Source organism: Piliocolobus tephrosceles, chromosome 13 (assembly GCF_002776525.5).
Source record: "Piliocolobus tephrosceles isolate RC106 chromosome 13, ASM277652v3, whole genome shotgun sequence".
In the NCBI taxonomy this organism is placed as follows: Eukaryota; Metazoa; Chordata; class Mammalia; order Primates; family Cercopithecidae; genus Piliocolobus; species Piliocolobus tephrosceles.
The window spans coordinates 12,270,992-12,295,302 of NC_045446.1; the positions used below are offsets into that span (position 1 = coordinate 12,270,992).

The 24,311-nt window shown below is 52.1% G+C and overlaps 1 protein-coding gene across 1 annotated transcript in view; it reads right to left on the minus strand.

The window, feature by feature from the left end:
• Positions 1–24,311, minus strand: part of PPP1R32 (protein phosphatase 1 regulatory subunit 32) — a 52,217-nt gene that overhangs the window by 2,729 nt on the left and 25,177 nt on the right. Inside the window, exons 4-13 of the mRNA XM_023189523.1 lie at positions 6,314–6,450; positions 5,798–5,915; positions 5,418–5,571; positions 3,432–3,560; positions 2,846–2,909; positions 2,367–2,479; positions 1,875–1,934; positions 1,668–1,754; positions 1,218–1,331; positions 1,040–1,134 (exon numbers count right to left, since the gene is read on the minus strand). Coding sequence (XP_023045291.1) covers positions 1,040–1,134; positions 1,218–1,331; positions 1,668–1,754; positions 1,875–1,934; positions 2,367–2,479; positions 2,846–2,909; positions 3,432–3,560; positions 5,418–5,571; positions 5,798–5,915; positions 6,314–6,422 — 1,043 coding nt within the window. The 5' untranslated portion in view covers positions 6,423–6,450. The remainder of the gene's footprint in view (positions 1–1,039; positions 1,135–1,217; positions 1,332–1,667; positions 1,755–1,874; positions 1,935–2,366; positions 2,480–2,845; positions 2,910–3,431; positions 3,561–5,417; positions 5,572–5,797; positions 5,916–6,313; positions 6,451–24,311) is intronic.

Here is a 24,311-nt window from a genome sequence, read left to right on the forward strand (position 1 = left end):
TTCCTGGCAGGGCACGGTGGCTCACGCCTCTTATCTCAGCACTTTGGGGAGGCTGAGGCAGGCGGATCACTTGAGGTCAGGAGTTCAAGACCAGCCTGGCCAACACAGCAAAATCCCATCTCTACTAAAAATACAAAAATTAGCTGGGCATGGTGGCACATGCCTGTAACCCCAGCCACTCAGGAGGATCACTTGAAGCCACAAGGCGAAAGTTGCGGTGAGCTGAGATCATGCCATTGCACTCCAGCCTGGGCAACAGAGTGAAACTCCATCTCAAAAAAACAAAAAAGAAGAAGAAGAATTACACTTCCTTTATACCATTCCTATAATGCTCTCCCCACCCAGTCCTGGCCCCAGAAGCCTTCCCCATGGCTCTGGGGCCACCTCCTCCTGGAAGCCCTCCCTGATGCCCAGGACAGTCACTCTTCATCCAGGGAATGCAAAGCACAGAATTTACCTTCTGAGGGAGCTTCGAGCCCACCAACCATTGGCTGGATGGAGTGTCTTAGCAGATGCTGCTGCTCCAGACTCCCTTGCTCTCCCTTGTTCTTTCCATGCCCACCAGCCTGGCCACCAATGCCCTGTACTGCATATCTGTGGGAAAGCTACCCTTGGGATGCTAGAACCTGCTTTGCCTGAGCAAGGAGGCACCTCGGATTTAATGTTGCCTGAGGATAACCTTTAACCAATGACTGATGGATGTAGGGGTATAAATACCCCAGCTCTCTCACTTTTGACTGGGGTGGTCCTGAGTTGTGTGCTTTACACTGTTTTCTAGAGTTTTCCCGGTGGAATAGCTGGCTTAGTAACATGCTCATTATTACTGCCTTCCCTCCCTCATCCCACTTCTCCACTCCCACACGCCTAATAACTGCCTAATAATGTGCTTGCACTCCAATCCTTGGCTTAGGGTCTGCTTCTGGGGAACCCACATTCACTCAGCGTTGATCTTCTCCATGAGGCTGTGAGCTCATTACTTATCCCAGTCTCAGTCTGTCTCTCAAATGGTTTCAGCTTTGGACTAGGAAGCGGACCTCACCCTTGGTTGTAGGTGGTCAGGTATCGCTGATCCCTGTCAGGATCACAGGGGCTCCGGACATACATAGGGTTGTTAAGGCTGAACCCTGTGGGCTCCTGCATAAGGGGGTAGACAGGGGAATTGTCAGGTCAGGAGGGGTGGGGATTTGGGGGTGGAGGTTGGGTGTAGCTGGTCTCACCTTTTTCCCCACAGTCTCCCGGCCAAGCAGGGCAACATTTGTCTGTTGCATCCGATGAAGTGGCTGGAACTGCTGGTGGCTCACGCTGCTGGGTTCTGGGCAGGGAGGGGGCACCTGCAGGGGACAGAGCCACCAGAAGGGGGGCTGAGGTGGCCAGGCTGAGGCAGCAGGGATGGAGAGGGGGCAGGCAGAGGCACACACAGCTGTGACCTGTCCCCAGCCCCAGCGACCCTCCCTTCCCCTTCCAGTCAAGTCTATTTCAGACCACACCCCTCGTCTTCCAGCCCCCAGGAAGGCCCAGGCTCTCCTCGCCCTCCACCTGGGGCCCTACCTCCACATCCCCAAATATTCTCATTCTTCCCATTCCTCAATGCCTGCCCCAAATGCCACCTCATCCCAGAAACCTCCCTGTCTCCTCCCTCCTCTGAGCGAGGAGCCAAGGCCACTCACTCTGGGGTTCAGAATCCTTTCATTCCCTCGGCTGAAGGCTGTTTCCCGCTTGGAGCCTCTGGCCAACACAGGTAGGAACTCATCTCCCTGGAGGAAGCAAAGCAGCCACTGGCACCAGGATGTGGCTGCTTCCCCCACCACCTTCCAGAGCCACGTTCTAACTGCTCCCTGCCAGGCGGTCCCCAGCCTCCCCCTAGCTCAGCTTACATGCAGGTGAGTCTTGGGGAGGAAGTCAGACTTGGTGACACTCTGGCCTGGGAGGAGGGCCTGGAAAGAGGCCCACAGAGGATGTCAGCTCCCCACAGGCAGGCTGGGCCCCTGGCGGCTCCCACCCACTCTGCCTCCAGGCCCCTGCTGTGCTGAGCACAGAGGAGAACTCAGCTCAAATGGGCATCATTGAGAAAAGGGAAGTGTTTGGGGAGAAGACAGGGGAAGGCATGACCCTGAATGGGACCAGCAGGCCAGGGCTCTTGTCTGAGCTCTGAATGACCTTGGCTACACCTCTTCATCTCTTTGGATCTCAGTCTTTTCATCTATAAAATGGGGGAACTGGACCAAAGCAGTGGTTTTCACCTAAGCTCTTTCATCTTGTGTTTGAACACAGGGCTCTGCAGCTCACATTCTTTAGGAAAGCTAGGAACCCTGAGACTGGAGGGCGTCAAGCCCCCTAAAGTCCTGGCAGGAGCCCAGCCGACTTACAGGGTCCCCAGGGAGGGCCTGTGAGGGTGGCTGGAAGACAATGGGGCTCTGGCGGGACTGTTTGGTGAAGCTGCTCCCCTCCTTGGCGCCGATCGAGTTCTTCTGCAAGAAATCTGCAAAAGAAATGTCCCATTTGCTGCCAGGCCACCTGGCCCCCACGTGTCCTCCAGAGGCTCAGTGTCCCAGCAGGTGCAGAGGGAGTGGATCCCAAGATCCTGGAGACCTGTGCCATGAGGATTGTGGGTGGCAGGGTGAGGATTCCGGAGTCCAGGCCAGAGGACAGGAGAGGGAGCAGAGGAAGGGCATGTACCAGCCAAGCCGCCCTCCTGAGAGGCCCAAGGCACTGAGGTCAGCCTGGGAGAGGCGCTTCCCCCCAGCCACCTGTGCATCCTTCTTTCTTCCACTGGTGCCTCCTTAGTCCTAAGCCAGCTCCAGGGCCCCTGGGGCAGGAAGTAGGGAGGTGGATTGGAAGGGCCTACCTGGCTGGTCTAGAGGCTGCCTGAGATACTTGGAATTGTACTCGGAAGTCATGAAGCGTGGGCCCTGGAACACAGAGGTTGGAGGAATGGTGGCACCGGCCCACCAGGGCCCCGAAGGCATGCGGCGGCAGTGGAGTGGCGCCTCGGTTATCTGTGCTCTGAGGAGGCCTGTGTGGGCCAGTACAGCACCCTGGACACAGGTCTCTCTGGGGTGGGGCATCGCAGGGCCAGGAGTTTCAGCGTAAGAGCACAGTGCCCCTGTGACTATGAATACCACGTCACACCCCACACCAGACTCCTGGTAATGAGTGGGGGGCCCAGAGGGACCGAGACCAGGAGGGGCCGTGAGCCAGAGGAGGAAGGCTGGGGGAAGAGGATGAGTGTTAAATCGGGAGAAGTCACATTGATGCTATTTTGGAAATAGCCAATATCAAATCCTTTGTTCTCCTGTCTTGCTTGGTGCCCTGAGCTCACACCGAGCTGGCTTCGTGGATGAATCGGTGCTACACTTTTCTTGAGGTGGGAGGAGGAGGCGGGTGTGGCCCCTCTGCCCCACCCCGAAGACCTTAGCCGGGCTGCCACTCACGTATCGGAAGTTCTCCCGCTCCAGCGGGCCCTGGCCCTGCTGCTGGTGGAGCAGGGGCACTTCCCTCGGCTCCAGCCCCGTGATGGCCTGGGGCCCATGCTCCTGGGTGTCAAAGTGGACCTTACGGACCTGGAAGGAAGAAGGGCCAATGACAGGTGAGGGGGCAGCAGTCACTATCTGACTCTGCTTCTGCCCTTGACCTTTACAGAGTACAGTATCTGCAGAGCAGCCAGAGGGGTCCCTTTACAATGAAACCTGTGCTTCCCTCCTCTGCGTAGAGCTCTGCAGCCTTCCTATCACGCTCACAGGGCATTCCACATCCTCCTGGTGGTCCGCAAGAACCTGAGTGCCTCACCTGGCTCTAGCTGCTTTTCTCCTTTCTGTTCCCACCTCAGGGCCTTTGCACTTGCTGTTGGCACTGCCTGGACCACTCCTCCCTCAGACAGCTGCATCTGGAGGAGCTGGCCTCCCTCAAGTCTTTGTTCAGCGTCTCCATAGCAAGCTCTTTCCCGACCCTCCTGATTTGCAGTTGCAACTCCTTCACTTCTTATTTATTTATTACTTATATATATATATTTTTTGAGACAGAGTCTTGCTCTGTTGCCCAGGCTGGAGTGCAGTGGCGTGATCTCAGCTTCCTGCAATCTCCACCTCCTGGATTCAGTCAATTTTTGTGCCTCAGCCTCCCAAGTAGCCGGGGCTACAGACGCAAGCCACCACATCTGGCTGATTTTGTTGTATTTTTTTGGTAGAGTTGGGGTTTCACCATGTTGGCCAGGCTGGCCCACCAGCAAGTGATCCACCCGACTCGGCCTCTCAAAGTGCTGGGATTACAGGTGCGAGCCACTGTGTCTGGACTTTTTTTTTTTTTTGAAACCAAGTCTCATTCTATTGCCCAGGCAATCTCAGCCTCACTGCAACCTCTGCCTCCCGAGTTCAAGCGATTCTCCTGCCTCAGCCTCCCAAGTAGCTGGGATTACAGGTGCATGCCACCACTCCCAGCTAATTTTTGTATTTTTAGTAGAGATGGGGTTTCTCCATGTTGGCCAGACTGGTCTCGAACTCCTGACCTCAAGTGATCTACCCACTTCAGTTTCCCAAAGTGCTGGGATTACCGGTGTGAGCCATCGTGCCTGGCCTGCAATTCCTTCACTTCTCTTCCTCCCTGCTTCTCCCCGTTATATTTCCTACCACCCGTCCCACCCCACACTCTACTAGCTCTTATCATCTTCAAATATGAAGGAGATATTCAGAACATACTGGCAGGATGAATGAATGAGTGTCCATTCTGGTGGTGGTGCTGATGATAAGAAGGGTGGTAATAATGAGGACAGAAATGAAAAAGATGGGGCCAGGCGCGATGGCTCACGCCTGTAATCCCAGTACTTTGGGAGGCTGAGGCGGGCGGATCACGAGATCAGGAGATCGAAACTATCCTGGCTAACACGGTGAAACCCTGTCTCTATTAAAAATACAAAAAATGAGCCGGGTGTGGTGGCACATGCCTGTAATCCCAGCTACTGGGGAGGCTGAGGCAGGAGAATCACTTGAACCCGGGAGGCAGAGGTTGCAGTGAGCCGAGATCGTGCCACTGCACTCCAGCCTGGGCAACAGAGCGAGACTCCATCTCACAAAAAAGAAATGAAAAAGATGGGGTGAGGATGTCGATGGTAGGGGACAGTGGTGGTGGTAGGGACGGTGATGGGGCTTGCAGGTGTGGAAGGAAGTGTGAGGCTCATTGGAATGGGACAGCGATGGGGATGGAAATGGAGGCGGAGGTAATGGTGGGGCTGGGGCGGGGAATGGAGGTGGTGGGGATGGTGGGGACAAGGATGAGGACAAAGGGGAGAAAGATGAGTGGCCCCCATCCCTACAATGTGGCTTCTCCACGCCCTGTCACCTCCACCTTGACCAACTGTTGGCAGTGCAGCCCTAGCCCCACCCTACCCTAAGGCTTCCCTCTCCTGGCCCTGGCCCAGCACTGACCTCCTTGGTGGGGGGACCTGCACTGGGCTTCTCCCGCCCGTAGCCTGAGCTGGTCTGGTGCATGCTCCAGGGCAGGGGATGCTTGCCGTCAGGCACCTCCAGGGGACGGTAACTCTGGCTGGCCATAGACTGGAAATGGTCCCGGGCTTGTTCCCTGAGGGTGAGGAGGAGCTAGAACTCCAGGCCGCCTGCCTCTGTCCACTGCTCAGGAGCTACCTTCCTCCCTGCACCCTCCCACAGATGGCTCAGGGGTCTGCCGTGACCTGTGTCACCCAGGACCCCCAGCCTAGGCCAGGCAAAGCTCAGGGTCCCCATCCACGGAGCCTGGACTTGGTCTGATGAGCAGGGCAGGGGCTGGGAAGGAGCCATACAGACCGTACCCCGTGGCCAGGTTGTCTAAGGCCTCCAGACTGGCTTGGCATGAGACCACGGGCCGGAAATTTGATTTGTAGCCGGTGCCTGTGTGACTGCCCACACGGGGCTTGAAATCCTCTCGACCTGCCAGAGGGGCAACGAGGAGACAGACCCCGAGGTCAAAAACAGGCAGGGCTTCCCAGGCAGGGCCAGCGTCCTCCGAGGGGCACAGGGGTCACAGTGACAGGGGAGGGCTCAGAGCCACGGGCAGGAGGTTTGCAAGCCTGCCCTTTCAGGACTGTGATGGCAGGAAATGGAGTAGGTGGGCTGGGGACAAGGTCGGTGTGGCAGAATCACAGTGACAGGACTGCAGGGGCAGAACTGGAGAAGGGAGCAGCCGGGCCGGGCTCAGGGGACAGACGGATTCAGCGTGACAGGTTGCTGTGCAGTGTGACAGCCAGAGGGGCTGCTCCTCCCTCAGAGAGAGCCCCTCCCTTCCCACCAATGTCCTGGGGGAAGCTGCTGCGCAAAGGTGCCCTCACCGTAGGCTGTGCAGTAGCTGGTGGCGTAGAATTTCAGGGGGTCCGTGTAGCCCCCCGAACTCATCTTCACATAAGGGGAGACGACCCCCAGGGGGAGTTTCCCCATCATGATGCTGTGGGGCAGGGCCCCGGGGGGCCTAGAAAGGAAGCGCGGGGAGCCCCGTGGGTCCCAAGCCCGGCTCCGAAGCCCACGGGTGAAGACCTGCGCCCCCACACAGCTGGCCCCTTCTCCCAGGCCTCTGTCTCTCTGCCCCAGCTCCCACATCCCTAAACTGAGGACAAAACTGATCATCCACACTTATCCCAAGAGTCCTCGTGTCTCCTCTCACTTTCCCCCACCTTCTTATTAACTCTTCCTGTCTCCATTTACCGCGGGGACCGTGAGGTTTAAAGAGATGAAGGATTTGCTCATAATAGGTGGTAGTGCCGGGATTCAGACCTAGGTATTTGACTCCTCGGCCCCCGACCTGAACCTTACATATCCACCTCTCAGAATGAATGCGCCGACAACCCGCTATCTGGGGAATTCTTGGCTCCCACCCAAGAAGTCAGGCTGGGACACTCACTCCCAGCTCCCGGCTCCTCTCTCTCCCTCAGCTCCCATGGCCTTGCCTGCCTCTGGCCTTGCCTGCCTCCCCTGGGAGTTGGCTCCGCTCTCCCCAAGGCCTAACCGCAGCGGCCCCACCCTAACCTTTCCTCTGCAGAGGCTCTGAGGTCAGGGAGAGGCTGCAGGAGTCAGAGCTCTGCAGAGAAGCCAGCCCTCCCGGAGGTGGCCAAGCAGGAGAAACAATGTGTAGCCTAGCAACTGGTGCCTAGCAACAGCGTCCCCAGGCTTCCGAGCCCTTCTAAGGCCAGGGCCCACTGAGGGACTGACCTGGCCAGGAGGGGAGGGTCAGGAGCTGCCTGAGCAAGGCCCTGCCTCCAGGGCTCCAGCCCCAACCTCTGGCCTCCTCCATAGGGCTGGGAAGAGTTGCTGTCTGCATGATATAAAATAAAAGATAATCCCGAACACTCATTCCCATAAAGTACCCACTTCTCGGCAGATACTTTACATCCTCTATCTCTGTCCTCTGAGCAGCTCTTCAGTAGCTATGATTATCCCCATTTTCACTGGGGGAACATGAGGCTTAGATAAGCAAAGTCACTTGACTCCAGAGATCTCGCAATCAGAAAATAGCCAAGTTGAGATTCAAACGTGGGTGGATCTGGATCCCGCTCTTCTGCCTCGCGGTAAATCAATGTTTACTACGTTCCGCTGGAGCCACATCTGTGCTAAGCCCTTTAACACACATTACGTTGTGTTAAACCACCCTCTGAACTGGACACTATTATTGGAGGGCCAATAAACTGCAGCAGTTAAGAGTGCAGTTCAAATCCGATCTGTCACCTTTGATGAGGTACTTATCCTCTTCACGCCCCCATATCCCCATCTTCAAAAGCGATGTGACTGCACCCACCTCACAGGGCTGCTGGCAGATTTAGCAAGAGCATGGATTCAGCACCTGGTGGGTAGTAAATGCTCATTTTTTTTTCTTTTTTTAAGAGAGACAGGATCTTATGCTGTCACCTGGGTTGGAGTGCAGAGGCACCATTATAGCTCAGTCCAGCCTCCAACTCCTAAGCCCAAGCAATCCTCTTGCCTCAGACGCTCACGTAGCCGGAACTACAGGTGTGTGTTCCCCCATGCCTGACTTGCTTATTTATTTATTTATTTGTTGTAGAGACAGCATCTTGCTATATTGCTGAGGCTGGTTTTGAATTCCTGGCCTCAAGTGATCCTCCTGCCTCAGCCTCCTGAGTTGCCGGGATTACAGGAACAAGCCACCACACTCGGCAAATGCTCAATTTGTAAAAACTGCTGTACTTTTAGCCTTATTTTGCAGATAGGAAAGGTGAGGCTCAAGGGCAAATAGCCCAGGCCCCACAGTGGGTGGAGACGGAGCCTGGACTCAAATCTGAGTGCGCAAACTCCACAGTGACAAGTTTCTTCCGTGACAGCCTGTTTGCCTCAAATTGGCTCTGGGGCTTATAAATGGTGTAACAGTTGGATCTCTGGGTGGGGTAGGATAGCCCTACTTTGTAGCATTTGCCAATTTCTGTGATGTCAATAGTCCCATCAGGGCTGCTTTCAAACCACCACTACAATTGTCTTTGAACTGGGACGTGGGGAGGCCGCTCAGCACTGTACAGGAGTAGTTCTGTCATGCAGACATAATGGGCATAAGTAACCTCGACAGCACAAATAATAGAAAAATGTACTCACATAATTAAGGGGTGATGAATTTTAGGTATGTATTTTTTGTTTTTAATATAATTCATTACATTGCAGGTTTAAGTTATTTATTTATTTATTTATTTAAGATGGAGTCTTGCTCTGTCTCCCAGGCTGGAGTACAGTGGCGTGATCTCAGCTCACTGCAACCTCCATCTCCCAGTTCAAACAATTCTCCTGCCTCAGCCTCCTGAGTAGCTGGGACTACAGGCACCTGCCACCACGCCCAGCTAATTTTTGTATTTTTAGTAGAGATGTGGTTTCACTACATTGGCCAGGTTGGTCTCAACCTCCTGAGCTCAAGTGATCTGCCTGCCTCAGCCTCCCAAAGTGCTGGGATTACAGGCATGAGCCACAGCACTCAGCCAGTAATTTAATTTTTAACAATGGCAGAGTTAAAAACCAGCTCGCCAGGCCGGGTGCGGTGGCTCAAGCCTGTAATCCCAGCACTTTGGGAGGCCGAGACGGGCGGATCATGAGGTCAGGAGATTGAGACCATCCTGGCTAACACAGTGAAACCCCGTCTCTACTAAAAAAAAATACAAAAAACTAGCCGGGCGAGGTGGCGGGCGCCTGTAGTCCCAGCTAGTCGGGAGGCTGAGACAGGAGAATGGCGTAAACCCGGGAGGCGGAGCTTGCAGTGAGCTGAGATCCGGCCATTGCACTCCAGCCCGGGCGACAGAGCGAGTCTCCGTCTGGAAAAAAAAAAAAAAAAAAAAAAAACCAGCTCGCCAATTTCCTAGAATTTTCGCCTTCAGCTCTCCTGGAACCGGTAGAGCTGGCTCCAGAGCACCCCTGCTCTCAGGGGAGAGTGAGGTATGAATGAAGGCTGAATAAAGGGAAAGAAGACATCTCCTTTCCTCAGCCAGGAGATGCCCTTGCCGCATTCATCCTGTAGTGACCTGGTCTGCCGGGGTGGAGGTTTGCTCAAGTCCTCACCCAGCCCACCATGGGAAGGCAAGCTGAAGCACGTTTGGCACCAGACTAACCCTCCAGACTAACGATTCTGTTCAGGGATCACAGGGGGCAAGGACACAGGAGTGAGTGCACACAGCCCTGCCCTGCAGCAAGCTGCTCCCAGTCTACTACAGAGGCTCATGTGAGCTCCACACATGAAGCACAAAGGGTGAGACCACCACAGGTGAGGTGCTCACAGGGTGAAGGGAGAGAGGGGCCCTCCTCTAAGTGTGCCTGGAGAAGTGACTACGAGCAAGAGCTTGGACTCTGAAGCCAGATGGTGTGGGTCCTGTCTCTGCCACTAGATAACTGCAAGACAGTGCATGGTCCTTGTGCCTCCGTTTTCCCTTCTGGAGAATGAGTATAATAATGCTAACTACCTGCAGGGTTGTGGCAGGCATGAAGCATTTAGCCCAGTACCTGGCACACGGTAGGTGCCATCTAAGAGTTAGGGAAAGGCCCTGGAGAGAGGTGCCTTTTGAGTACTCACTGCCTTCTAGGCAAAGGGTTGGGCCCAAGGGTTATAAACAGGAAATCCACATGGCCCTGGCCTGAGAGAGCCCACAGTTTAGGAAGGATCTCAGATGTAGCAAAAGAAAGCTCACTGTGGGAGCCCGAGTTCAAAACCTGCTTTTGCAGTGTGTGACTCGGAGCTTCCTCTTTTCGAGCCTGTTTCTGTACCCGTAGGCAGGGGTAACCGTGTCTACCTAGCAGGGTCGCTGGTGGATTTGAAATGCCCTATGCACAAGAGGTAACAGGCCTGTACCAGGCAGAGATAAGGAAGGGCCCTCTACGTGGAGGCCCCGACAACACAAAGGCGGACAGGTGTCCAGCAGGCTGGGAGCCCTGACGGGTGCAGCGTGGCTGGAGCACTGCGTGGGGAGGAGGAGCTCAGCTGGGAGAAGCAGCCCCCAGGTAGGCTGTAGCCAGGTTTTCCTTTTAACAGGTGGAGGGGGCCAGGAGGGGTGGTAGAAAGGTTTGAAATCGTCCCTTAGGGCTTCTCTTAGGGAGGCTCTAGGCTGTAGCCGACCAAGGACCTGGGCAGGAGTTCCGGGTTCGGGGATCAAGGTCTGGCGACGCTGTCCCATCAGAGCCCTAGTTACGTCCCGTCCTCCCGGCGGCCAGTGGGTTTTTTGCTGTGTGGCGACACCCAGCGGCCGTAACTCGGAACTGCAGGAGATGACGCAGTGCATCCCTAAGACTGGGGGTGTGGGGGCGGGGTCCTAGGAGTTGGGGACAGAGCAGCTCCGTCGACCCGGTCACAGCCCCACCCCAAGCCTCACTCACCCATCCCTCCAGAACAGAAGGGTTGGGTCTGGGCAAGGAGTGTCCCGGGAGGGCAAGCGCTGGAGCCCGCAGGGAGCAGGAGCCCGAGGCCCCTCCCCTGTTTGCAGGTGCCAGGTGGCCCAAGAGCAGTGTTACTTTTGGACGTATCACCTGTGGACCTCAGTCCTTCCATCTACAAAATGAAGGGACAGACTAAAAGTCCTTCCATATTGGAAAATCTCGGCCCACCTCATCCCACTCCCTTCCATACCCCTCCCCATTTATTCATCACTTCGTTGTGCCAGAGCTGAGCTAAGAATCACCTCATCGCTTTTCACTCCCAGCCCTATGTGGGAACTACTGTAATCATGCCCATTTTACATGTGAGGAAGCTGCCTGAGGCCTCGCAGACAGGGAGCGGTGGAGCTGGGATCCAAACTCAGCTTTGAACCTGGAATCTATGCCCTGCCCTCTGGAACACACCAGCAAATTCTCCAGAAAGTGCTGGGACCGTAGCACTGGGTTTTTCCAAAGGGATGATTTTCCAAAGAGATGGACTGCCCTGGCCAGATGGGCAACTGCCTCCTACTTTCTGGCTCTGCCCAGTCCTAGGCGGTAAGATTCCCCTGTTTCTGGCCGGGCATGGTGGCTCACACCTGTAATTCCAGCACTTTGGGAGGCCAAAGCAGGCAGATCACCTGAGGTCAGGAGTTTGAGACCAGCCTGGCCAACATGGTGAAACCCTGTCTGTACTAAATATACAAAAATTAGCAAGGCATGGTGGCAGGCGCCTGTAATCCCAGCTACTTGGGAGGCTAAGGCAGGAAGAACTCCTTGAACGTGGGAGTTAGAGGTTGCGGTGAGCTGAGATCACGCCACTGCACTCCAGCCTGGGCGACAGAGCAAGACTCCATTTCAGAAAAAAAAAAAAAAAAAAAAAAAATTCCCCTGTTTCCCTATAGGAAGGCAGAGGCTACAGATACACTAGGTTAGCAGAGAGGACCCAGTGAAAGGACATGCTGGGTCTCGGCCCACAGAGCTCCTTGGCTGGGATCAGTGGGGTAGGCCCTCACAGGCTTCCGAGGCCAGAGCACACCACCGCTGAAAGCGCTGAGCAGAGACAGACATCTCCACTCTGTGCTGGGCCGTGTGGGCTGCAGTTCCCCAAAGAAGGATTAACTCAAGTGAATAAGCCACACACCACCAAGTATGTGTCATTTTGCTTTGGTTGATGTGGGTCTTTATGGCTGCCCTCAGAGGAAGCCAGGGCTCTTGTAGGGAAGAGACAGGTTGGCATACTTCAGCTTAATGGATACAAAAGTCTCCTAACACACTAAATAATCCAACAGGGGAACAGGCTGCCCTGGGGGGAGTGAGTTCCTCATCCCAGGAGGCATGCAAGCAGCTTGACAGGATGACAATAATAGCAAACTTTCACTGGTTTATTAGGTATCAGGGACTGTTTCTAAGCACTTCCCATGATTAGCACAATTAAACTTCACCGCATTCCTACCTAGGGGGTGGTATCAGCTCCTCCATTGTATAGATGAAGAAACCCAGACACAGAGAGGCTGCGTAACTTGTCACAAGTCACACGGCTAGTAAGGGGAAAAGCCATTATTTGAACCCAGACTTCCTGGCTTCAAAGGTCATGCTGGTGACCACTTTGATATTGCCTCAAAGGTTAAGCTACAGGTTCTCTATTTTCAAAATCTGACTTCCAATGACTTCTTCTTTTTTTTTTTTTTTTTTTCAGGAGACAGAGTCTCGCTCAGTCACCCAGGCTGGAGTGCAGTGGCGCGATCTCGGCTCACTGCAAGCTCCGCCTCCCGGGTTCACGCCATTCTCCTGCCTCAGCCTCCCAAGTAGCTGGGACTACAAGCGCTCGCCGCCACGCCCGGCTAATTTTTTTGCATTTTTAGTAGAGATGGGATTTCACCGTGTTAGCCAGGATGGTCTCGATCTCCTGACCTCGTGATCCGCCCATCTCGGCCTCCCCAAGTGCTGGGATTACAGGCTTGAGCCACCGCGCCCGACTCCAATGACTTCTTAAATCTCTTTTTAAACCTGATTACCTCTATAAAGAAAAAAAATTAAAAAGCAAAGATTAAAAAAAAGTTTTTATAGAGACAGGATCTTGCTTTGTTGCCCAGGCTGGTCTCAAACTCCTGGCTTCAAGGGATCCTCCTGCCTCGGCCTCCCAAAGTGCTGGGATCACAGGTGTGAGCCACCGTGCTAGGCCTAAAAATCCTTTTAAAGAGTTCATCCCTCTCATGTTGCTTAGTTTGTGCTGGGCACTGCTGGGTGAAAAATTCAGAGAAGAAAGGTTTGAAATTATTCGAATCAGCTAAGATGATTGAGAAATGGGAAACAGATCCCTGGCATACAGCTGAAGGCACTAAGCCCTCCCAGCCCAGGAGGCTGGGGGTGGCAGGGAGAGGGTAATTATACTCCTACTTTCAAAATTCCCATGCTGGAGGCTGGGACAAGCCTAGAGTAATGTTTCTTGGCTTCAGGTGAGTTGAGGTTACATCCCTGCCCCTTTTTGAGCCTCTTCTAAGCTTGAGTTTGAGGTCTGGCTCTGGCACAAATAGTGCTATGTGACCCTTCTTAAGTAACTGCCTCCCTCTGATCCTGTTGCCTGTGAAGAGGGGGTGGAGCCAGAATAGGAGGTTTGGCTTGCTTTAGTTTGAGAAGTGTTGTTTGTTTGGCCTGGAGGACTTGGAGCTCTATCTTCATATACTCAAGTGACGGCTGGCTCCACGTCCCCTCCCCCTGGTCCCCTCACCTGCCATCTGTGAAACAGCAGGACCCCAGCCTACCCCTTCCAAGGTCCTTCCCCTCTGCCTTATTACAGCGGGGCATGGAGGGGGTCGGCCTCATGCCAACCCACACTCAGCCTGGCCTCTAGGCTGGCTGGACCTGCACAGGGAGTTTCTCCCAAGCCAGACTCCGAGGTGCCCACAAAGGACACAAGAGCTCACTGAACACCTCATTCTGCCCACCAGAGTACTGTTTCCCAACCCAGATTCTTCTGAGCCCACCAACAAAGCTCACGCAGGTGAGATGCCTCAAGCTCAGCTGCTCCAACTGACCCTTTCAGGGGAGCAGTTTGAAGCTGGGCTGCACCATAAAGGGGATCATGACAGAGAAGAGCTGACCGGCAGGACACCAAGCCCGTGAGGCCCTGTCTTCCCTGTGATGGGGAAGAGCAGGCAGCCCTGGATTCGTGCGACCACCTTTCCATCTAGTGCTGGGGGTGGGGGCTGCCCTGCTTCATGGGCTCAGCTGTGTGAGCACCAAGGAGTGACGGGTGACGTAATGACCATGGATGCGCAGGTTGGGTTCAGGGAGTGGCCCGCTGGCAGGCCTCACTGTCATCCATTTTGCCCATCTCCAGTTTCTCTGCTCTGTGACTTGCAGTGCTTAAGGCAGGAGAGCTGCCCAGGACTGGGGCCCCCCTTCCGAAAGTGCTTTGGGGGTTCTATTCACTGAGCTGTGTCATTACCAGGAACTGAAATAGCCCAAGTCTAATGGCTAAGTCCCATCTCTCTCTCTTTCGTAAAAGGAAATGATTCCCCTGATGACTGGATTGCTTTCCCTCCCAGCCTCCCACAGTCCTGGCCTCACTTGTGGTTCATTTCTCCCCTTGGTGGGCATTTCCTGGAAGATTGTATCCTATGTATCTGATGGCTGTTCTGTTCCTGCCTGTTCTGTTCTTTTGCTGTCTCCTCTGGGTGAACTTGTTGATCTCACACAAGGTTTAAAAATTCATGACTCCCGGGGAAGACGAAATGAGATGGAGCAGAAAATAAGAAGCCATTCCCAATCCTCAGATGGAATGAAGATATTCTTGGCAGAGATGAGCAAGAAACCAGGACAGGGGTCAGGGGGTAGGTTTCCAGTGCACAGAGATCTGGTTCAATTCTGCAGCCCTGCCTTTATGAGGTATGTGCCCTTGGACAACTTCCTTAACTTCTCTGAGCCTGTTTCTTTGGCTGTATGATGAGGTCACAGTAGAACTTTAAGAGACTTAGGGCTTGGAATACAGAAAAGACAATATTTACATGCTTAGCACACAGCCTGGCATAGAGAAAGCACTCAAGAAATGTTTATGATTATCATTGCATTTTCCTGCCTTCCTTGCAGTTAGATAAGGGCCACATGGCTGGTTCTGTGGGTGGAATTGAGCAGTGCCACTCCCAGTCTGAGTAGTTAGGGGTGGGTGTTAGTTTTCCATTCTCTGTGGGTAGAAATCACACTTGGGATGGAAGAACCAAAAGATGGAAGCAGGCTGGATCTCTGAGTCACCGCATGGAGTCAGCTGCCCTGGAGCTGCTTTTTCTGCAGCGCACTAGGATGTGATAGAGAGATAAACCTTGCTGTTTTAAGCCTCTGAGCTTCGGGGTTTTGTTTGTTACTGCAGCATAAGCAAAGAAATGAAGATTTGAGAACTTCTTAGGAAATAAATTAGGATGTGATTCTGTATTAGTCAGCATTCTCCAGCAAAACAGAATGTGCACACACACACACATATCCGAGAGACACAGAGAGACATATTTATTATATGGAATTGGCTCTGGCTGGGCCAGTGACGCCTGTAATCCCAGCACTTTGGGAGGCTGAAGTGGAGGGTTGCTTGAGCTCCGGATTTCAAGACCAGCCTGAGCAAGACAGTGAGACTCCGTCTCTACAAGAAAAAAATTGTTTTTAATTAGCTGGGCATGGTAGCGTGTGCCTGTAGTCCCAGCTACTTGGGAGGCTGAAGGGGGAGGATCACTCGGGCCCTGGAGGTTGAGGCTGCAGTGAGCCATAATTGTGCCATTGCACTCCAGCCTGGGCAACAGAGCAAGACCCCATCTCAAAAAAAAAAAAAAAAAAAAGGAATTGGCCCACGTGATTATGAAGGCTGGCAAGTCCCAAGATCTTCAGGATGAGTTGGTTGGCAAGCTGACGACCCAAGAGAGCTGATGGCTTAGTTCCAGTGTAAGTCCAAAGGCCTGAGAACTGAGAGAGCTGATGTGGTTCTTGTCTCAAGGCCAGCACGCTTGAGACTCAGGAAGAGCCAATGTTCCCAGGCCAGTCTGAAGGCAGGATAAAAGCCCATGTCTCAGTTTGAAGGCAGCCAGGCAGAAAGAATTCCCTTTCACTCGGGAAACTGTCTTTTTGTTGTATTCAAACCTTGAGCTGATTACATGAAGCCCACCCCCATTAGGGGGACAGACTGCTCTACTCAGTCTACCAATTTAAATGTCAATTTCATCCAAAAACATCCTCACAGAAACACCCAGAAGAATACATATCCTCGATCACAAATCCAGGTACCCAGTCACCCAGACAAATTGAGACATAAATTAACTGTCATTCAGGCATATGAAACTCACTGGAAGCAGACAGATGAGAGGCCTACTGAAATTTTGAGAAAACAGTAATGCCCAAAAAACCATGAGCTTTTTTTTTTTTTTTTTTTTTTAGAGAAAGGGTCTTGCTCTGTCACCCAGGCTGGAGTGCAGTGGCACAATCATAGCCCACTGTGGCCTCAACCTCCTGGACTCAAGAGATGCTCCTGCCTCAGCCTCCCAAGTCGTTGGAACTACAGGCATGAGCCACCGCCCCTGGCCATGAGCCTGATCTTTAAAAAGACTGTGACTGTTTGAAACTTAAAACTTCCATGGGCAGGAAGTGGGTCAAGAAATCCAGACGACCCTCAAGGAGGGCGGAACACACAATCCCTGCTTCAGATATGATTAAGGAAGGTAAGGTAGGGGAAAAAGAGCCTCAAATGAGGGAGCCAAGTGGCCCTGAGAGCAGTAATGAAGGTAGTTCCTTCCAGAAACTTCCCTACCCCTCCACAAGGTCTGCCCAGCAGGCCCCAGCTCCCACTTCCCGGGGTATCCTTACTGTGGTTATCCGGCCCCTGCCCCTACTCTGCCTTTGTGTATGGTGTGGGGGTGGGGAGGGGGAAGCAGGTAACTTGCCTTTTTTTTTTTTTTTTTTTTTTGATCTAGAGTCTTGTTCTGTCACCAAGACTGGAGTGCAGTGGCACAATCTCAGCTCACTGCAACCTCCACCTCCCAGGCTCAAGTGATTCTTGCGCCTCAGTCTCGTGAGTAACTGGGATTACAGGTGTGCACCACCACACCTGGCTAAATTTTATATTTTTTAGTAGAGATGGGGTTTCTCCATGTTGGCCAGGCTGGTCTCAAACTCCTGTCCTCAAGTGATCCACCTGCCTTGGACTCCCAGAGTGCTGGGATTACAGGTGTGAGCCACTGTGCCCAACAGGTAACTTTTTAAATTTATTTTTATTTTTTGAGACGGAGTCTCACTCTGTCACCCAGGCTGGAGTGCAGTGGCACAATCTTGGCTCACTGCAACATCTGCTTCCTGGGTTCAAGCGATTCTCCTGCCTCAGCCTCCTGAGTAGCTGGGATTACAGGCATGCACCACCACACCTGGCCAATTTTGTTTGTATATTTACTAGAGACATGGCTTCATTGTGTTGGCCAGGCTGGTCTTGAACTCCTGACCTTAGGTGATCCACCGCCTTGGCCTCCCAAAGTGCTGGGATTACAGGCATGAGCCACTGTGCCCGGCCCCCAACAGGTAACTTTTTAAAATTCCTACCTCTCTGGACCAAAAAGGGCCACCTCTAGACCTCATAAAGAGACCCCAGGGCAGCCCATGAGACCCTGGCTGGAGGCAGGAGCTGCACATCACTCTGGGTTTTCTCTCTTGGAAAGGAATTTCATTTTGTTTGTGGTGTGTAGGAAGAAGAGTGAATCCAACGCGGTATAAGGAAACCAGCAGAACAGACTGTGGTAGAGACTTAAGGCTCAGCCAGATCTGCTTCTCTTCTCCTTCCTGGGTACCAGGGAGAACCACACCTGCCAGGCTCCTTGCAGTTCCACAGGAACATGTGACTGGCTGTGGCCCAAGGGCTCTGAGAAGTGTCACGTGTTGCTTCCGAGTTGCAAGCAAATGTGAGTTACCCGCACTTTCTCATTCCCTTTAGTAGCAACCGTGGAGACCACATGTTGAGATGGCAGAGCCTGGATCCCTGGGCCGCCATAGAAAGGAGCTGTCCTGAACAGCTGCCCGATTCACACTGGACTTGGCACAAATGCGAAATAAGCCTTGTGCTGTTAAGTCGCTGAGATTTGGGGGTTTATTTATCATCAGAGTCTAGCCTAACGTGACTAGTACACCTTTCTATTAGAAAGATAGTGGCTAACTATATCATGCATAGGAGGGAGAGGAAACATCTAGAGAGGATGGTAAGTATGGGGTTTTAAGAGAATCTTGTGGCTGGGTGCAGTGGCTCAGGCCTATAATCCCAGCAATTTGGGAGGCTGAGGTGGGAGAACTACTTGAGGCCAGGAGTTGGAGACCACCCTGGCCAACATAGCAAGACTCTGTCTCAAATTTAAAATTTAAAAAAGTTAATAATAATAATTTTTAAAAAGCCCAGGCATGGTGGCTCACGCCTATAATCCCAGCACTTTGGGAGGCTGAGGCAGGTGGATTGCCTGAACTCGGGAAATCAAGACCAGCCTGGGCAACATGGTGAAAGCCCATCTCTAACAAACAAACAAAACAACAACAACAACAACAAAGCAGCCAGGTGTGATGGTGTGCGCCTATGGTCCCAGCTACTTGGGAGGCTGAAGTGGGAGGATTGCTTGAGCATGGGAGGTGGAGGTTGCAGTGAGCTGAGACTGCAGCATTACACACCAACCTGGGTGACAGAGTGAGACCCCATCAAAAAAATTTTTTTAAATTTTTAACCGCACCTGGCCTTAAATAAATAATCTCTCTGTGCTAACCCAAGGGGTGTGTAGGGTAACAGTACAAGCATGCTTACTGGAGACCAATGTGCCTGAGTTCCAATTCCAGTTATTTCCATGTAATGTGCTTGCTTAGCACAGTCTTTCTCTCTCTCTCTCTCTCTCATACACACACACACACACACACATATAAAGGCACAAAACAAAAATCAGACGAGTAAGATTCAAATGCAGATCTGGCTGACTCCAAAGCTTGCAAACTTAGCCGCAATGCAATGCTGCCTCTCCAATGGCCAGGTCACAGTGCTATGTGCTTTATCCATACAGTGTGCCAAAAGCATTGTCCATATTTCATTTTTCTTGAGACGGAGTCTCACTCTGTTGCCCAGGCTGGAGTGCAGTGGCATGATCTCAGCTCACTGCAACCTCCAGCTCCCGAGTTCAAGCGATTTCCAGCTAATTTTTATATTTTCAGTAGAGATGGGGTTTCACCATGTTGGTCAGGCTGGTCTCGAACTCCTGACCTCAAGTGATCCACCTGCCTCGGCCTCCCAACGTGCTGGGATTACAGGCATGAGCCACCGTGCCCGGCCACATTGTCCATATTTTATAGATGTGTACACAAAGGCTCAGAGATGTGAAGATGCTTATGTAAGGTCACACAGCATGTCAGCCAAGGAGCCAGGGCTCAATGCTAGGATGGTCTCATTCTCACCTGGTGAGTTCCACTTCAGAATGTGCCATTTTCTCATAAAAAACCTTCTCCCATTGGTCCCTGGCACTTGATTCAAGCATAAGACAGGCCCCGCACTTAGTAAAGATTCAAAAGTTTATTATGATGGTGGAAATCAATGCTGCTCGACGTTACTTCTGACTCTCCACCACTGGGGCATGGGATGGGACTGAACTTCTGGGCTCCCCGTGGGGCTATGTGACCAGTTCTGGCCAAACGGTTGTGAGCAATAGTGAAGAAAGAGTGTCACATCCAGGACAACCATTTAACTGCCACCGTGCGACCCTCCAGAGCTCTCATTTCCTTTTGTTAGGGACTGAACTGTGTCCCACTACAAATACATATGTTGAAGCCCTAGCCCTCCCCCGATGTGATCACTGGAGACTGAGCCTTTAAGGAGGCGATTAAAGTTAAATGAGGTCATAGGGCAGAGCCCTGACCCAATAGAACTGATGTCCTCAGAGGAGGAGATGCTGGAGCTCTCTTCCTGCCATGTGAGGACATGGCCAGAAGGCTGCGAGCCAGGAGGAGGGCCTTCACTAGGAAGCAAGCCCTGCTGACATCCCGATCCTGGGCTTTCCAGCCTCCAGAATCACGAGAAAATTTCCGGGCTGGATGTGGCAGATCTGTTACATCTGTAATTTTCAGCACTTTGGGAGGCCGAGGAGGGAGGATCACTTGAGCCCAGGAGTTCAAGACTAGCTTGGGCAATGTATTAGTCTGTTCTCATGCTGCTAATAAAGATGTACCCAAGGCTGGGTAATTTATAAAGGAAAGAGGTTTAACTGACTCACAGTTCCACATGGCTGGGGAGGCCTCACAATCATGGCTAAAGGTGAATGAGGAGCAAAGTCACGTCTTACATGGTGGCAGGCAAGAGAGCTTGGGGAATTCCCCTTCATAAAATGCTCAGATATCCTTAGACTTATTCGCTACTATGAGAAAAACACAGGAAAGACCCGCCCCCGTGATGTAATTACCTCCCACTGGGTCCCTCCCATGACATGTGGGAATTATAAGAGCTACAACTGACGATGAGACTTGGGTGGGGACATAGCCAAACTGTATCAGGCCACAGAGTGAGACCCCATCTTCGCAAAATTAGCCAGGTGTGATGGTGCCAGCTACTTGGGAGGCTGAGGCAGGAGGATCACTTGGGCCCAGGAGATGGAGACCAGCCTAGTCAACAAAGGGAGACCCCATCTCTACAAAAAATAAAATAATTAGCTGGACCTGGTGGTGCCAGCTGCTCAGGAGGCTGAGGTGAGAGGACTGTTTGAGCCCAGAAGGTTGAGGCTGCAGTGAGCCATGATCACACCACATGACTCCAGCCTGGGTGACAGGGTTAGACCCTTTCTCTGAAAAAAAAAAATTTTTTTTAACTTTAAAAATTTAAAGTTATAGCTTTAAATTCAAGTAACCAGCACACCGAACCCCTTACAGCAGAGGGGTTAAGCAGGCTGGCCATGCAACTAGGCTGCCTGGCTCCAAGCCCCACCTCCCCCACTAACCAGCTGAGCCACATTGGGCAAGTCTCATGACTTTTCTGCACCTCAGTTTCTCAGTTCAAGTAGGGCTGACAAGGGTGCCTTTCTTCTTTATTATGAGAAAGAAAGGAGATAAATTAGAAGCATGCTTCACACACAATAAGCGCATATTATTAGTCTCAGGATAAGACTAAGGAAGATACTGATGGGCTAAAGGAGGCATTGTCTTGGGTGTCTTCCTGACACTGACTGGGACACAGAGCATGTGACCCCAGTTCCCTGAACCTCCCAAGGCACTGTCGATGGACGATAGATGTGGCAGGGATGTCCGGTGTGGATTTTTGAGACCTGAACTTAAGCACACGTCAACTGCAACAAAGCGTTACCTCTGCATATTGATGACCTTTTTTTTTTTTTTTTTTTGATGGAGTCTCACTCACTCTGTTGCCCAGGCTGGAGTGCAGTGGTGTGATCTCGGCTCACTGCAACCTCCGCCTCCCGAGTTCCAGTGATTCTCCTGCCTCAGCCTCCCGAGTAGCTGGGTTAACAAGTGCCCACCATCACGCACGGCTAATTTTTGTATTTTTAGTACAGACAAGGTTTCACCATGTTGGCCAGGCTGGTCTCAAACTCCTGACCTCAAGTGATCTGCCCGCCTTGGCCTCCCAAAATGCTGGGATTATAGGCATGAGCTACCACGCCCGGCCTTGACAACCATTTTTTATGTGACAAACTGATAAGTACTCAGAGAAGGCAGTTAAAATCTTTTGCTCTCTCCACCCACATGCATATAGCTTTGGCATTCTCAATCCTGGTTAATATCAAAGTTCAAAAAGAACTTTGTCTTTTGATGAAGAATTTCATCTTCATTTTTGATATAAATGACATCAAACTGAGTAGCCTTTTATTACAGCCTAATCACAATCAGTTCCATTTTTCTCAGTGAGGAACTGATTTTTTTTAGACATGAATTTTTGTAACTCAGACTACTTTTACTCGCGCTTTATTTTCACTTAATTTATTATTTTTTTCCCCGAGACAGAGTATTCCTGTGTCGCCCATGCTGGAGTGCAGTGGTGTGATCTCGGCTCACTGCAACTTCCGCCTCCTGGGTTCAAGCAGTTCTCCCTGCTTCAGCCTCCTGAGTAGCTTGGATTACAGGTGCATGCCACCACACCCAGCTAATTTTTGTATTTTTTAGTAGAGCTGGGGTTTTGCCATGTTGGCCAGGCTGGTCTTTGAATGCTGGACCTCAAATGATCCACCCGCCTTGGCCTCCCAAAGTGCTGGGATTATAGGGGTGAGCCACCGCACCCCGCCAAATATTTTATTTTAAAAAAATTTATGTGAGACAGGGTCTTGCTCTGGCACTCAGGCTGGAGTGCAGTGGTGCAATCACAGCTCTCTGCAGTCTGGATCTCCTGGGCTCAAGCGATCCTCCCACCTCAGCCTCCGGAATAGCTGGGACTATAGGCATGTGCCACCACGCCCAGTTAATAGATTTTTAAAATTTTTTGTAGAGACATGGTTTTGCCATGTTGCCCAGATTGATCTTGAACTCCTGGGCTCAAATGATCCACCTGTCTTGGCCTCCCAAAGTGCTGAGATTATAGGGGTGAGCCACTGTGCTCAGCCTAAACATTTCAAAAAAATTAAATAACTCGTTGTAGTTGTTTTACATTTGTTTTTATTTTTTTATTATTTATTTATTTATTTATTTTTTGAGATGGAGTCTCGCTCTGTCACCCAGGCTGGAGTGCAGTGGCCAGATCTCAGCTCACTGCAAGCTCCGCCTCCCGGGTTCACGCCATTCTCCTGCCTCAGCCTCCCGAGTAGCTGGGACTACAGGCGCAGCCACCTCGCCCGGCTAGTTTTTTGTATTTTTGGTAGAGACAGGGTTTCACCGTGTTAGCCAGGATGGTCTCGATCTCCTGACCTCGTGACCCGCCCATCTCGGCCTCCCAAAGTGCTGGGATTACAGGCTTGGGCCACCACGCCCAGCCTACATTTGTTTTTATAGTCACGGACATGTTTTTGTTTTTGTTTTTTTGAGGTGGAGTCTTGCTCTGTCACCCAGGCTGAAGTTCAGTGGCGTGATCTCAGCTCACTGCAACTTCCGACTCCCTGGTTCAAGTGATTCTCCTGCCTCAGCCTCCCGAGTAGCTGGGGTTTACAGGCATGTGCCACCACGCCCAGCTAATTTTTGTATTTTTTTTTTAGTAGAGATGGGGTTTCACCATGTTGGCCAGGATGGTCTCGACCTCCTGACCTCATGATTTGCCCACCTCAGCCTCCCAAAGTGCAGAGATTACAGGCGTGAGCCACCACGCCTGGCCACAGATATGTTTTTTGATGCGATGCCAAATAATCCAATAGGAAAATAAGTTTTTAAAAATAAATGATGGGGAAAAAATAAAATAAAATAAAAATGATGGGGGCTGGGCAGGGTGGCTCACGCCTGCAATCCCAGCACTTTGGGAGGCCAAGGCAGGCAGATCACTAGAGGTCAGCAGTTGGAGACCAGCCTGATCAACATGGTGAAACCCCATCTCTACTAATAATACAAAAAAAAAGGCCGGGTGCGGTGGCACAAGCCTGTAATCCCAGCACTTTGGGAGGCCGAGACGGGCGGATCACGAGGTCAGGAGATCGAGACCATCCTGGCTAACACGGTGAAACCCCGTCTCTACTAAAAATACAAAAAACTAGCCGGGCGAGGTGGTGGGCGCCTGTAGTCCCAGTTACTCCGGAGGCTGAGGCAGGAGAATGGCGTAAACCCGGGAGGCGGAGCTTGCAGTGAGCTGAGATCCGGCCACTGCAGTCCAGCCTGGGCAACAGAGCGAGACTCCATCTCAAAAAAAAAAAAAAAAAAAAATTAGCTGGGCGTGGTGGTGTGCACCTGTAGTCCCAGCTACTCGGAAGGCTGGGGCAGGAGAATCACTTGAATGTGGGAGGCAGAGGTTGCAGTCAGCTGAGATTGGGCACTGCACTCTAGCCTGGGTGACAGAGTGAAACCGTCTCAAAAAAATAAAAATAAAATAAATAAATAAATGATGGGGCTGAGGCAGAGGCTCAGGCCTGTAATCCCAGCACTTTGGGAGCCCAGGGAGGAAGGATCCCTTGAGCCCAGGAGTTTAAGGTCAGCCTGGGCCACACAGTGAGATCTTGTCTCCACAAAAAAAAAAAAATGTTTTTTAATTAGCCAGGTGTGGTAGTGTGTGCCTGTGGTCCCAACTACATGGGAGGTGGAGGTGGGAGGATCACTTGAGCCCAGGAGTTGGAGGCTCAGTGAGCTATTGACCATGCCACTGCACTCCAGCCTGGGTGACGTAGTGAGACCCTGTAAGAAGGGCAGGGCAGGGCAGGGCATGGGGGAAGGGAAGAGGGAAGGGAAGGGAAGAGGGAAGGGAAAGGAAGAGGGAAGAGAAGGGAAAAGGGAAGGGAAGAGAAAGGGGAGGGAAGGCAATAGGGGAGGGAAGAGACGAGGGGAGGGAAG